This window comes from Brienomyrus brachyistius, chromosome 2 (assembly GCF_023856365.1).
Source record: "Brienomyrus brachyistius isolate T26 chromosome 2, BBRACH_0.4, whole genome shotgun sequence".
Lineage (NCBI taxonomy): Eukaryota > Metazoa > Chordata > Actinopteri > Osteoglossiformes > Mormyridae > Brienomyrus > Brienomyrus brachyistius.
In genome coordinates this window covers 22,543,872-22,557,673 of record NC_064534.1, presented here as the reverse complement: position 1 = coordinate 22,557,673, position 13,802 = coordinate 22,543,872, and the positions used below count along the sequence as shown (strand labels likewise).

Here is a 13,802-nt window from a genome sequence, read left to right as displayed (position 1 = left end):
TCCAATAGTGTGAAACCAAATATCTCACATCGCCATCCATCGTACAAGGGTGTGAAGCGAAATATCAAATAGACCTAGTTCTGGAGGGAAAATTGACCCACTACATCACTTAACAAAATATCTTCCTTACAGCGTGAAACTAGACACTCCACAATTCTACACAGGTTTTTGCAAATTATTCTTGTCTTTTAAGTAAATAATAAGAAACACTATTTTGTTCATCTGAAAACACTTTGGTGGGATCGGTTGAAGTCTCTCCCTAAAGTTAACCAAAGAAATGACCCATACAGCATGTCCATATTGCACAGTAGTTTTAGATTATATCACACATCATTCTGCGATGATATGTCTTATTATATTGGAAAATCGTGTATTCACAAGATATCAAATGACTATTTTATAAAAACTAGAAATATCACAATACTCTCCAAGAAATGCTCAGCATCCCCTCTAGGGTGTTCCCTGCTGTGAGTGAGATAGGCTTCAGGTTCCCCTGCACTCCTGCCATAGGCTTCAGGTTCCCCTGCACTCCTGCCATAGGCTCCAGGTTCCCCTGCACTCCTGCCATAGGCTTCAGGTTTCCCTGCAATCCTGCCATAGGCTTCAGGTTCCCCTGCAATCCTGCCATAGGCTTCAGGTTCCCCTGCACTCCTGCCATAGGCTCCAGGTTCCCCTGCACTCCTGCCATAGGCTTCAGGTTCCCCTGCACTCCTGCCATAGACTCCAGGTTCCCCTGCACTCCTGCCATAGGCTTCAGGTTCCCCTGCACTCCTGCCATAGACTCCAGGTTCCCCTGCACTCCTGCGATAGGCTTCAGGTTTCCCTGCACTCCTGCCATAGGCTCCAGGTTCCCCTGCACTCCTGCCATAGGCTTCAGGTTCCCCTGCACTCCTGCCATAGGCTTCAGGTTCCCCTGCACTCCTGCCATAGGCTCCAGGTTCCCCTGCAATCCTGCCATAGGCTTCAGGTTCCCCTGCAATCCTGCCATAGGCTCCAGGTTCCCCTGCACTCCTGCCATAGGCTTCAGGTTCCCCTGCACTCCTGCCATAGGCTTCAGGTTCCCCTGCAATCCTGCCATAGGCTCCAGGTTCCCCTGCAATCCTGCCATAGGCTTCAAGTTCCCCTGCAATTCTGCCATAGGCTCCAGGTTCCCCTGCACTCCTGCCCTAGGCTCCAGGTTCCCCTGCACTCCTGCCATAGGCTTCAGGTTCCCCTGCAATCCTGCCATAGGCTTCAGGTTCCCCTGCAATCCTGCCATAGGCTCCAGGTTCCCCTGCAATCCTGCCATAGGCTCCAGGTTCCCCTGCAATCCTGCCATAGGCTTCAGGTTTCCCTGCAATCCTGCCATAGGCTTCAGGTTCCCCTGCAATCCTGCCATAGGCTTCAGGTTCCCCTGCAATCCTGCCATAGGCTTCAGGTTTCCCTGCAATCCTGCCATAGGCTTCAGGTTCCCCTGCAATCCTGCCATAGGCTTCAGGTTTCCCTGCACTCCTGCCATAGGCTTCAGGTTCCCCTGCACTCCTGCCATAGGCTTCAGGTTCCCCTGCACTCCTGCCATAGGCTTCAGGTTCCCCTGCACTCCTGCCATAGGCTTCAGGTTCCCCTGCACTCCTGCGATAGGCTTCAGGTTTCCCTGCACTCCTGCCATAGGCTCCAGGTTCACCTGCACTCCTGCGATAGGCTCCAGGTTCCCCTGCACTCCTGCCATAGGCTTCAGGTTCCCCTGCACTCCTGCGATAGGCTCCAGGTTCCCCTGCACTCCTGCCATAGGCTTCAGGTTCCCCTGCACTCCTGCCATAGGCTTCAGGTTCCCCTGCACTCCTGCCATAGGCTTCAGGTTCCCCTGCACTCCTGCGATAGGCTTCAGGTTTCCCTGCACTCCTGCCATAGGCTCCAGGTTCACCTGCACTCCTGCCATAGGCTCCAGCTTCCCCTGCACTCCTGCCATAGGCTCCAGCTTCCCCTGCACTCCTGCCATAGGCTCCAGGTTCCCCTGCAATCCTGCCATAGGCTCCAGCTTCCCCTGCACTCCTGCCATAGGCTCCAGCTTCCCCTGCACTCCTGCCATAGGCTCCAGCTTCCCCTGCACTCCTGCCATAGGCTCCAGGTTCCCCTGCAATCCTGCCATAGGCTTCAGGTTCCCCTGCAATCCTGCCATAGGCTCCAGGGTCCCCTGCACTCCTGCCATAGGCTCCAGGTTCCCCTGCACTCCTGCCATAGGCTCCAGGTTCCCCTGCACTCCTGCCATAGGCTCCAGGTTCCTCTACACAACCTGCCATAGGCTCCAGGTTCCCCTGCACTCATGACCACGATAAGCGCTTTGAAGATGGATTCAGGCAATGAAATCTAGCAAATTCGTTCTGTCCACTAAAGGAACAGGACACATAAAAACTGGAAAACACAAATGTAATTGTATCTTTCCATAATCCATCTTCTCTCAACCCGGTCCTAAGGGACCTCAGACGGTCCATGTTTTTGTTCCCTCCCAGCTCCCAGTAATGTAGAGTGTCTGGCAAGGAGCTAAAAAGTGGAACCTCTGGGGGGTCCCCGAGGACTGGTTTGAGAAACACTGCCATAAATTATGCTGATTTTGTCCCTGCCTCCCTGCTTGACATGCCTGTTCAGTCACAGTGCGCATGGTGTCCACACAAATGGCACGGATCCCACTTACTGCAGATTTCCAATGATCACGATGCAGATAAATTTCCAGAAAAAGGAGGAAACACAGAACTATAGAAAAACAGTTTGATTTATTAGCATTGAAAATAGAGACAGTCGCTGCTGTCCTCTGACACCGTTATTCTTCATACAGCAAACTATTACAGTGACAATCAAAGGTTACACTGGGCAAGAACCAGCCAGCATCTTACAATATAAAATAGTAAAACAGATGTTTTTTTTTTGGGGGGGGTGGGGGTGGTAAATATTTTCATCAATGGCCTTAATTTACAAAGCACTGTTTCAGATCCTACATAATCACACCACTAGTTTTCTCATTCTCACAGTAAAATTACATTAAAACTAACGAGGGGTGGTAACCGTAGCAACATATTAATTATGCTGGTTTCTGTGAAGTAGTTTAGCGATATGCAGAAATGAGGCTTTACGAGGCTTCACTTCAGTTTGCTCACTCTCACACACGGTCACACACACACACACACATTTCATTTCTACCTACATCTGTGTTCCGGTTGCTGTCTCATTGAGACTGTCCCGCTCTGGTCGGGTCAAAGTACGCATCGTGCAGGGACAGGACCAGCGTTATTATCAGTGGAAAAGGTGTGTAGAAAAGGGTGGATCCGGAGACGGACGATCACACCCCGGCTGTGACTGTGCGGCCTCAGTAGCACCAGAGGTGAGGGTGGATTCCTGATGGGGGGATGGAAAGACCGACTCACCGTGGCCACCCCCCAGCCCATGTCCCTATGGCTCAAAAACAGAGCAGGAGTTTAAAGACTTGGTGGGGGGGGGTACTATAGCGCTTCCTAGAGGCCAAGTTCACAAGGCCTCAAACGCAGCAGAGAAAACATCAGCTGGGCATGAGCCTCCCCCCCTGCAAACTGCAGGGCCAGACCTGCGGGATCACAAGCGCTTCACGCGTCAGCCAGCCTGCAAGCACCCAGACCGCGTGATTGGGGGAGGAGCCCGGCGGCACCCGAGGAACAGAGTAATGTTTTGTCGGAGCTGCAGATAAAAATAAAAATGGATTCAGCTCCTGGGATAATATTTAAGAGGCTATGGTTCAGGGCCACGTGAAAACAGAACTCACGGAAACACGAGGGGCCATCAGCTGCAGGGATGCACTCAGTATAGCGAGGGGGTCACAGACAGGCCGGTCAGAGGGTCACGCAGGGATGGAAAAAGGCCTTAGGGGACAGGCTTAGTGCCAAAGCCACCTAGCTGATGGCATCACATGGGCCCAGCAGTCCTTCGGCCTTTCACTGGAGGGCCGGCATTGTGCCGTGTGACTGCAGGGATGCAACTGGAAAGCAGGGAGGGTAGCTTTGGGGGCTCTGTGTGTCACTGAGTCGAAGCGCTTTGTGCATGCATATAAGGTACACAGTGTTACCCACTAGGGCTGACACTGAGTAGCCTGTGGCACCACTTATGCTGCCCCCTACTGGTCAGGATGATCCCCTTGCGCCGATCCGAAAAAGCTGGGAGCAGCGGCATGCTAATCAAAGGTACAGGGGCTGGTCACTGAGGATGCGCTGGCCTCTGTGTAGTGCGATCACGCTCGGCCGGAAAGTTCTGGTCATTTGCACTCACATCTGCAGCCTGTGCCGTACTCGGCACATCCCTGAGGTAGGCTGAAGGGTGGGAATGCGTGTTGTAAGCAAAGGCTCTTCCAGAGATGCTGCTCATTTGCCAGGCTAATTACCAAGCTGCTGCTCTGGGCGACTCGCATCACCCAACTGCAGGTTACAATGTAGCCTCCAACTCGGGCCTGTATGAATTCAAATTGAAGTAGCAAAGTAATAAAACCATTCAGAAAAATCTTTGGCTGCAGGCTTACGCAACTAACCTGGTAAAGAGAAACTTCTCAGAAACGTGCGTGATTCTGATATCGGCACAGTGTGATTTTCATGTTGGCTTTGCATAAGCGCCCCCAGGGCCCGCCCCTCTCCTGAGACCAGCGTTTTCCAGTTAAAAATGGAGAAGTCTGGTAAAAAAGGACTGTTTTACCTTTCTCCACCCATACGGCGTAAACAGCAAAACTGAAAATTATACATCCCAACATTTTCAAAGTAAAAAGTCTTAAAAACTAAGGTATATAAAACCCATCTGAGGGGGACTGTTTCTCCCCAAAACAGAAAGATGGCTGAGCATCCTGGGAAAGTTGAAGCACGGCGCCTCACCCCAGGTGGGAGCGCGAAGTGGAACAACCACAGGCTGTCAAGTTCGGATGGGTACTCTCCCGTGGCAGCCGCTGCACCTGGATAAGCACTGGGTGATGCCGCTGAGCATACACTGAGCTATCACCATGAGATGGGCCTCTCACTGGAGGATGAACCCGGGCTGAGGGGTAAAGGGAGGGCCAGGCCGCGGGGGCAGTGCTGGCGGGCACTGGGGCATGAAGGGCATCGAGGGAGGGCAGGTGATTGGGGGGACCCCAGGCGGTGGCAAGCCTACCCTCGGAGGGATTGGGGGGTAGGGGGTAGCCGGGTATGGCAGAGCCACAGGATCGGGGGGCACCGTCACCGGGGATGGGGCAGGGGGAGGCAGCCTCTTGGACTGCAATGCGGGGGAGCCGCCCATAGGTTGGACTTCCGGGTGGGGCCCCTGTGGCAGGCCCCGGGACAGCCGGGGGCCCTTCAGCACCATCTCCTGCAGCTTGTCGATCTTGACACGTCGCAAGTGAGCCAGTTTCCTCTGCCTCTGATACTCATCGACAAAGGTGTCCAGGGAGACATCGCCCCCCAGGAAGGAGTCGGCCATGTTCTGTCCAAAACACAAGAGTGAGACGAGAGGGAAGCAGCATCAGTGGGAGGCTCCGTGTTCATGGAGAACAAGTGCCCCCAGTCCCCCCATGGTATGACTCCCCTGCCCCAATGCTGAATGTATGGCCCCCCGGCTCTGACGGACAGTGAGTCACACAGCCTACATGACGCACTGACATTGAGAAGCTCTGTGGGACAAAGTGGGGGAGGCAGCTGCCCACCCTGGCTCACGGGAGTCAAAAATGTTCTGACTCCAGGCAGAAGGAAAAATGACTGGATACCTCTCTGAACCAATCAGATTGTAAAGGAGGTGGGATCAACCAGCAGATGTCTTGATCCCGCCTACTCAAGTTGTTTGGTCCCACCTCCTCTATAAACTGATTGGTTATCTCTCTAAACCAATTATTTTTCCTTCTGCCCTCAGAACATTTCTGTGCAAGGACAACTCCCACAAGCCCCACCCCATGCCCATAATGTGGCACCCGCACCTCTGTCTCCTCCTCAATCTTGGCTCCTTCGGTCTGCAACAGGGCAAGCAGGGTGTCCAGGGAGTTGATCCCAGACTTTTGGTCTGCAGATAGAGAGAGAGGCATTGCATCAAGAACTGATCCCAGACCTGTGGTCTGTGGAGAAACATTAAAGCATTACTCCAGAAACTGATTGCAGTCCTGTGGCATGTGGAGAGATAGTGATGCGTTACACCTGGAGCTGATCCTAGACCTGTGGTCTGCAGAGAGACAGTGACGCGTTACGCCTGGAGCTGATCCAGAGCTGGAGGGGTTGAAGAACCCTACATGCCACTGCAGCAGCCTGGCCAAACCAGAGCAAACCTGGCACCAAACTGACAGATCCTTCTGCACCTTTGACTTGGCTGCCCCCCCCCAAACCCCCAAATCGCCCCCCACCCCCTCCCACTCTGTTCGGCTTGACACAGAGGCCAGTTCCAAAGTGTGGCAGAGAGCAGAGGGTGAGTGAAAGCCCCCTACCTCGGCCAGATAAAGGGCTTATTTTAACATGCTTCCCCCCGCAGGACGGAAGGCAGCCGATGGCTGGCCGGGGTTCAAGCACCCGGAGCCAGACACAAAGCCGTACCGGCCGGCGAATCGGAGGAGGAGCGTAACGCGGCAAGGGTGCACCGGCAGGGCTGCCATGGCAACAGGCTGGCTGGCAGCAGAGCGGCAGAGAGGCTGTAGCGTGACGGAGACTCTCTGGTGTTGGGGCACCATCTGCCGCCCGAGCAGCGACTGACCGCTCCTCTCCGGGAGCTCGTTAGTGAGTCAGGAGGCAGCGACTCCCCATCCGGCTGTGATCATGTGACAGAAGCCAGCCGCCAAACGGCTCCATCTGACAGGCACAGCCCCCACACCACCCCCCGCCCTCCTTTACCCCACACTCCCTTAGAGAGCAAAGGAACACTGCTGGGGGGGTGGGGGTCAATTGCAGCTGCCCCGCTCCTGGCTCGCTCGCACAAAGGAGAGAGAGGCACCAGTTGCCATAGCGGGAGATTTACTCTGGAGGTGGGCCTAAGACGGGGGGGGGGGACAGAGGTAAACCCAGGCCAGCAGTACCAGGTGGGACCTTGGCCAGCATTCCAGAAAGCAGATACAAGGAGTAGCACACACGAGCAGGAGCCCTACAGCCCCACAACCATAGGGCTGTTTTACAGTCACTATGGAAACCTTAAGGTGGTATTTCATTTAGAGTAAACCACCTTAAACAGCTACCTAAGAAAAGTGAACTGAACCTACCGACTGCTGCAGAAAGGCCTTCAGCATAAGGTATCAGGCTCTGACTGGGAAGGACTAATCTCTGCATCTCCACGGTCGGGGTTATCGCCGAGACCCTGTCCCTGTAGAGGAAGCTGGCGTGCCATTTGGTCCCACAACCACTAACCTCACACCTGTTTACTCTCAGTTCGGTCACATACTGGCCACTGTGGTGTGCCAGGGATACGCAGATGATGGGGACAGGGTGACCCCGGCCTCGCCGTGGTGCCACCCTCTGTCATGTGGCCACCGGCCATCTGTCACCCGAAACCTCGGGGATCCACAGCCTGAGCCAGCGGAGAGCACAGGAAACCTTCCCCAGAAACCAGCGAAAACAGAACTGGCCAAACTGGTCAGGCGGGTGAAGATCAACTTCTCCACCCTAACGTAAACAAAGGCATGAGGAAGGTAGACAATGACAACATGACTGAGGACGTGTGAGCAGACACCTGCTACCAGAGGACAGGGAGCTCAGACAGCCCGGAAGCAGCAACTACATACCTAAGGTGGATCTGCGCAGCTGATAGGCCTCAAACAGCTCCTGCAGGCAGCAGTAGCGCTTGATGAGCTCATTCTTCTGGCAGTCGAGCCTGGGCTGAAGCAACAGGTTCTGCTCCGCCAGGCTGCGGTTACTTGCCAGGGTCATCTGCTTGCTCTGCTGTACCTCCCTCACCTGAAAGAAGCATGGAGCTGCGATTCAGCGGGGGACACGTCAGGAGGCGTTCAAGGAGATGGGTGAGGAAGCTGGACGTCTGTGCGAGGGTTTGGGAACTGCACTCTCATTCAGGATGCAGACCTCTTGGTGGTCAGATGTACAGGGTCTCTCATGTAAAGTCCTCTATGAATCAAGGTCAGACTACCACCTTTTTGCTCTGGTGCTATAATCCTGAGTCGCTCGCCCTCAAGGTTTCAGGTCTCTTTGCAGGTCACTTCAACATGCACTTTGAGTCGCGTGTGTAACCTGAAATGCTGAATGAAACACACCTTTGGGTTTGAAATTAGACTTGATGTGCAAATTAATGATTAATAAGACTTCCCCGGGAGTGGAGGAAGACGAGCTGTTTCCAGAGCAGATGCACGCAACAGTTTGAGCCTGATAAAGTATCCGAGACCTGAGGCTCAGGCACGCGTAGGCCTGTCACAATAACAAATTTTGCTGGACGATTAATTGTCCCAGGAATTTTTGCGATAAACGATAATATTGCCATTGTGAGACCATTTTCAACTGATGTAATAATAATGGCATATTAATGCAAGTACACCCTTTCAATGATCAATAAACTTTCTAAATTCTAATTTCTAAAGATCACTTAACACTGGGACTGGAAGACGGTTTTTTATATCCAAAATAAATAAAATAAACAAAACAACCAAAAACAAGAAATAAAATGGACTCTCAGTCTCTGTTAACAAAAAATGCACTTGAATAAAAACCAAACACAACCAAAAACAATAAATCAAATGTATTATGAAGTCTCTGTAAACAAAATTGCCCTTAAGATATTAAACATTAGGCTCAGACAGGGAAAGCAGGCAAAACTGCCAGTTAGGACCTTTGCAAACAAAAAGTGCGAACTAACAAAACACTCCATATGAATAAAAGCGTCTTACTTTTAACAAGCTCAAATCACGTCACGCTAATCAGCATCAGGTTCAGCGAAGAGAGGGGCGGGTTTTTTTTTAAAACAGCCGTTTAGGAGACGAAAGAGCCGGCTCTTCTTGGTGAGCTGAGCCAAATCAGACGGTTTGCTCAAAAGAGCCGATATTCCCAATTGGTAGAGAGAGACACGAAGAAAACAAACAAGCATGCAAATGAAAATTATCGCGGCCGGGAAAATTATCGACCTCATTTTAATTATCGTATTGATTTATCGTTTATCGTGACAGGCCCAGTCACGCACATTCAGGACGGAGTCCCGCATTACCAGCCCCCCCGTAAACACGTTAGCAGGGAGAACCTGAGAAAAAAATAGGAGAAACACCAGCGACGTCTACACAGCCTGTCTATCAGCAGAAGTGGAAATCTAGGCCATGCAATACAGAATTTTCTCTGTAAGTCTTTCTTTCATGGTACTGCTACTCTATTCTTAGGTTTGTATGGCATCTGCAGACCCAGGACAAGAGAAATGGAAGGTTCCCCCAGGACCTGCTGGACGCAGGAGCTGAAAAGCTCCTACCCTATCTCTAGGACTAAGGACCACTTGTATGCACCAAAACTTCCGTTTATGCAGCATACTGTGACACCCAGACACAGTTATTATTATTATTATTATTATTATTATTATTATTACTCTGGAGATAATAGTGTGACATGGAGATGTGCCTTGGCTCACTTCATTTAAATAAACATTACAGTACAAAGTCAATTTCTCATTTTATCCACCTTGTCTGCTCTGCTGCTACCGTCTGTCACGAGCTAGAATTAGAAACTGTCGCTGTGGCAACATAAACAAGCAAGCTGATTGGTACTGGTGATGACCATCCATGCGTTATTTGTAGAAGCACTCCTATTGGCTGCCATCCACAAGGTGGCAGGGCCACAGATATATGCATGAATTTCTCTACCAAAGAACAGAGAGGGATGTGTAATATTCTTTGCTGGTCTCATGCTGATTCTGGAGATGTTGGGATACTGGAAACTCACTGGAAGCCCATTGTATCTGACATGCAAACGGACTGGTTACTGTAAGATGAGCTGGGTGTGAAACATGGGAAAATCACCTCTATGCTTCTGAGAGAGACGGAATACATTCCTGCCTCCAGACAGGAAAAATGGCCATCGTACCCAGGTGTGCATTTCACATGAGAGAAATTTCCATACTGCTTCCACTTTCACATCTGATAAGTGCTCACTGCAGGCTTCATCCTAAGCAGGAGGTGTCAAAAGTGGCGGGATCACCAGCCGTGCTCACAAACAGAAAGCAAACTAGTGATCTACTCCTTACCCTAAGAACAGTGCGGATCTTTTGGGGGGGAACACATATCACACCAGTCAAGGATTGTGTCACTTTGTCAGCATAGATACAGGTTGGGAGAAAAAACAAGTCGAATTCCTATAAAACCACAAAAATCATCATGGGCTGAACTGGGTGACACAGACAAGCAGCAACAAGCTGTCTACCTTGGCCAAATAAGAGACTAGCCCCACTAACCGTGCCATACAGCAAGGAGGCAGGGTGCTCAAAGCACAGGCAGCCCTCACTGCCCTGCTACTTTCCCACAAAGCCCCCTCCTCGAACGAGCTTTGGGATTTCTCCTGAGAAAACAGCCGGTTGCCCGTGTGATCAGAACCCACAAGACTGGCGCTCCGAAGGTGCCTGCGGCTTTAAGGGAAAAACGCCCCGGTCTGCACTTTAACAGTTTATGTAACACAAGGACTGGAAATGTCATATTATCTCATTCATCAGAGGGAGGAATTCTGGCTGCGAGCTCCGGACCAGGCACACCATTGCGGTCCGATGGCCGCACGCAACACTCACACCCTCAGGGACAGAGAAGATAAAGATCCCCCTGATGTGCCAACGAACTGACCCGCACAAGCTGAAGCACTGCGACGGGGGCTGTTTTTCCGCCGCTCGGGAAGCCTCTGCATCACAAAGCGTTACTCACGACATCCCACCGCACACGTGTGACGAGCCCACGCAGCTATTCATGTCCCGTGTGTGACAGAAAGTCGTCAAACGTGTTCCGCATGCCTCCTCCTTGCAGAGAAACATTTTTTTTTTCATTTAGCCCATCGATGCATGACATATTGACGGCGCAGACAGCGTCATCATTTCTAAATCTGCTGACCGGCTCCATACCTGCATGGGAGATCTGACTGCATGGCACAATGAGCCTGACACTGGGTAGCCAGTCTGTAGGAGTACAGATCGGTACCAGCAACCTCCTCTACCCTCACCCATCTACAGTAATGCGTAACATCACCCAGGAACCAATTTATGGCAATAAACATCTGTGTTGATGCATTAAGCGAATATATATATTTTTTGCCAAACCAAGCCGAGTGTCCAGTTAACCGCAGACAGGCAGCCTCACAGGCTGGTGTGTGTCCCGAGGAGATCCATCCTGGTCCGTGTGCCGCGGGGTAATTTCGGCCGTGCTGCGGTTCCCATGGCAGTGGGAAAGTGGGTATCCTCGGTGTTTTATTATTTGGCAAATCTGCACACATGTAGGTGTTGAAATAAAACCGCAAACACAGATTGATGCGGGATCGGAGCAGTGAACTTCACCCATCGGGCTCAGTGCTTTTACTCCACATGCGGGGTTAACGATATCCGATACACCGTATCATTGTTGACGTCCACTAAAAATATTAGATCACTTATCGGGAAAATAATGAGCCCAGCTCAGAGCCGAAACCCCGCACCTGAATCTACCCAATATAATTCCTACCTCCTGCATTTCCTCCACGATCTTACTGAGCTTGTCCTCATCTTCCAGCAGATCGTTGAGCTGCATTAAGGTGTACGTGCTGAAATCGCCCCCGAAACTGGTCATGTCTGCTGCGTCCTGCAGGAGATCCGCCTCTTGACCGTGCTCAGGGAGAAGGAACCGGAGCCGGAGAGGGAACAGGAGCAGGAGCAGATCCTGGAGCGGAAGTGCGGAGCTGCTCACCTCAGGGAGAGAATCAGCGCCCGGCCCCGAACTACGTGTACGTCCCCCCTCTCCACGCGTCACATGACGTCTCTCTTTCTCTCCCTTGTCTGAGACACACACACACACACACGCACACGCTCCATATATTCCTACCATTGTGGGAACTCTCCGTTCATTTCAATGAATATAACCCCAAGCTTAAGTATGATAACCGTAACCCTTACCCAGTCCTAACCTTAGGTAACCATTTTTTTATTATTATTATTGTAGTCACATATTTTTATAAAATAGAATTTTGTATTGTGAAGACCTGAAAAATGTCCCTTCAAGCTAAAAAGTAACAGGTTTTAACCACACTGCAGGGACAAAATACCATTAACAACAATAACTATATCATGATTATTTATTATTATTATTATTATTATTATTGAGTTCCTTTGCTTGTTCAGTGGACCATTTTTCGCTGCCACGGGGGAGGATAGGTTTCCACCCTGTTGTAAATTGCTTTGGATTAAATTTGGATTAAATAATGAATATTATAATCATTCACATTATCATTACTGTACTGGCCAGGATTGCATTTCTCCAAACATCCGTCATATGACAATAAAACATCCATCCATCCATCCATCCATCCATCAGTCTTCTGTATCCGCTTGTCTTATTCAGGGTGGCAGGGGTGCCAGATTCTATTACGGAATTATTTTATATTTTATTGAAAATCAGGGGAGTAGCCAGACAGTGTGAAGCTCCCTAACAAAATGTCACCTCGAGGCCCCCTGCTCCACTTACGTTACATAATCTTATCATTTTACATATTCTCACACGGGACATGAATAGCTGCACAGGCTCGTCCTGTAAGTGCTGGGCCCCTGAATCTCTCAGGGTCTCCATGCTCCTCCAGCACCCCTGTTGAAAATAATCACTCAAAATACAAATAAGTAACCTGGAAGAATCACATTGTATTTTAAAAGATTATATATAGCCTAACACAGCTAGATCCTGTTGTCATACCAGCATCATGGTTCATTCAAGGCAAACACAGAGATTCATTCGCAGATTATTTAAAGGGCTATCAAAACCCACTAGGTGTCTCCCTGTGTTTGAAAAACAGGTTTGAACACATTCTGCCACAATACACAGCTTCATGAGGCTTCAGTGGCCCATCGCTGAGTTTTACCACATTCTGAGGGTGACCAGTTAATTCACGTCAGGAAGACACTTTGAGCTACTCCAGGTTTTACAAACTATTTTAAAACCAAAAGGCTCCCGTGCTTGGCTAGATTGTTTGGTTCATCCTGTACTTTTACTGGTTTATTTCCTTGATTGAAAGATTCATCCAACTGTTTCGCATTAACATCAGTCACATATGCATGATTATAGGAGCTTGACCAATCAACACAGAGAGAGAGAACTCAGCGCTAAAGTGAAATTCAGGTCTTTTTCATTGAAATGGTAGTTTACACATACATACATACACGCTGCCATGCATGCATACATACATACACGCTGCCATGCATGCATACATACATACACGCTGCCATGCATACATACATACACGCTGTCATGCATACATACATACATACACGCTGCCATGCATACATACATACATACACGCTGCCATGCATACATACATACATACACGCTGCCATGCATACATACATACACGCTGCCATGCATACATACATACATACACGCTGCCATGCATACATACATACATACACGCTGCCATGCATACATACATACATACACGCTGCCATGCATACATACATACATACACGCTGCCATGCATACATACATACATACATACACGCTGCCATGCATACATACATACATACACGCTGCCATGAACACATACATACATACACGCTGCCATGAACATACATACATACATACACGCTGCCATGCATACATACATACACGCTGCCATGCATACATACATACATACACGCTGCCATGCATACATACATACATACACGCTGCCATGCATACATGC

At 50.2% G+C, this 13,802-nt stretch overlaps 1 protein-coding gene across 1 annotated transcript; it reads right to left on the bottom strand.

The window, feature by feature from the left end:
• Positions 1-2,731: 2,731 nt before the first annotated feature.
• vps37ba (VPS37B subunit of ESCRT-I a) lies at positions 2,732-11,916 on the bottom strand. Its single transcript, XM_049003115.1, has 4 exons — positions 11,603-11,916; positions 7,709-7,880; positions 5,930-6,012; positions 2,732-5,442 (listed from the first exon to the last, which is right to left on the bottom strand). Exons 1-4 carry the CDS (start codon positions 11,705-11,707, stop codon positions 4,999-5,001), a joined length of 804 nt encoding a protein of 267 aa, XP_048859072.1. The 5' UTR covers positions 11,708-11,916; the 3' UTR covers positions 2,732-4,998.
• Between the last annotated feature and the right edge of the window lie 1,886 nt (positions 11,917-13,802).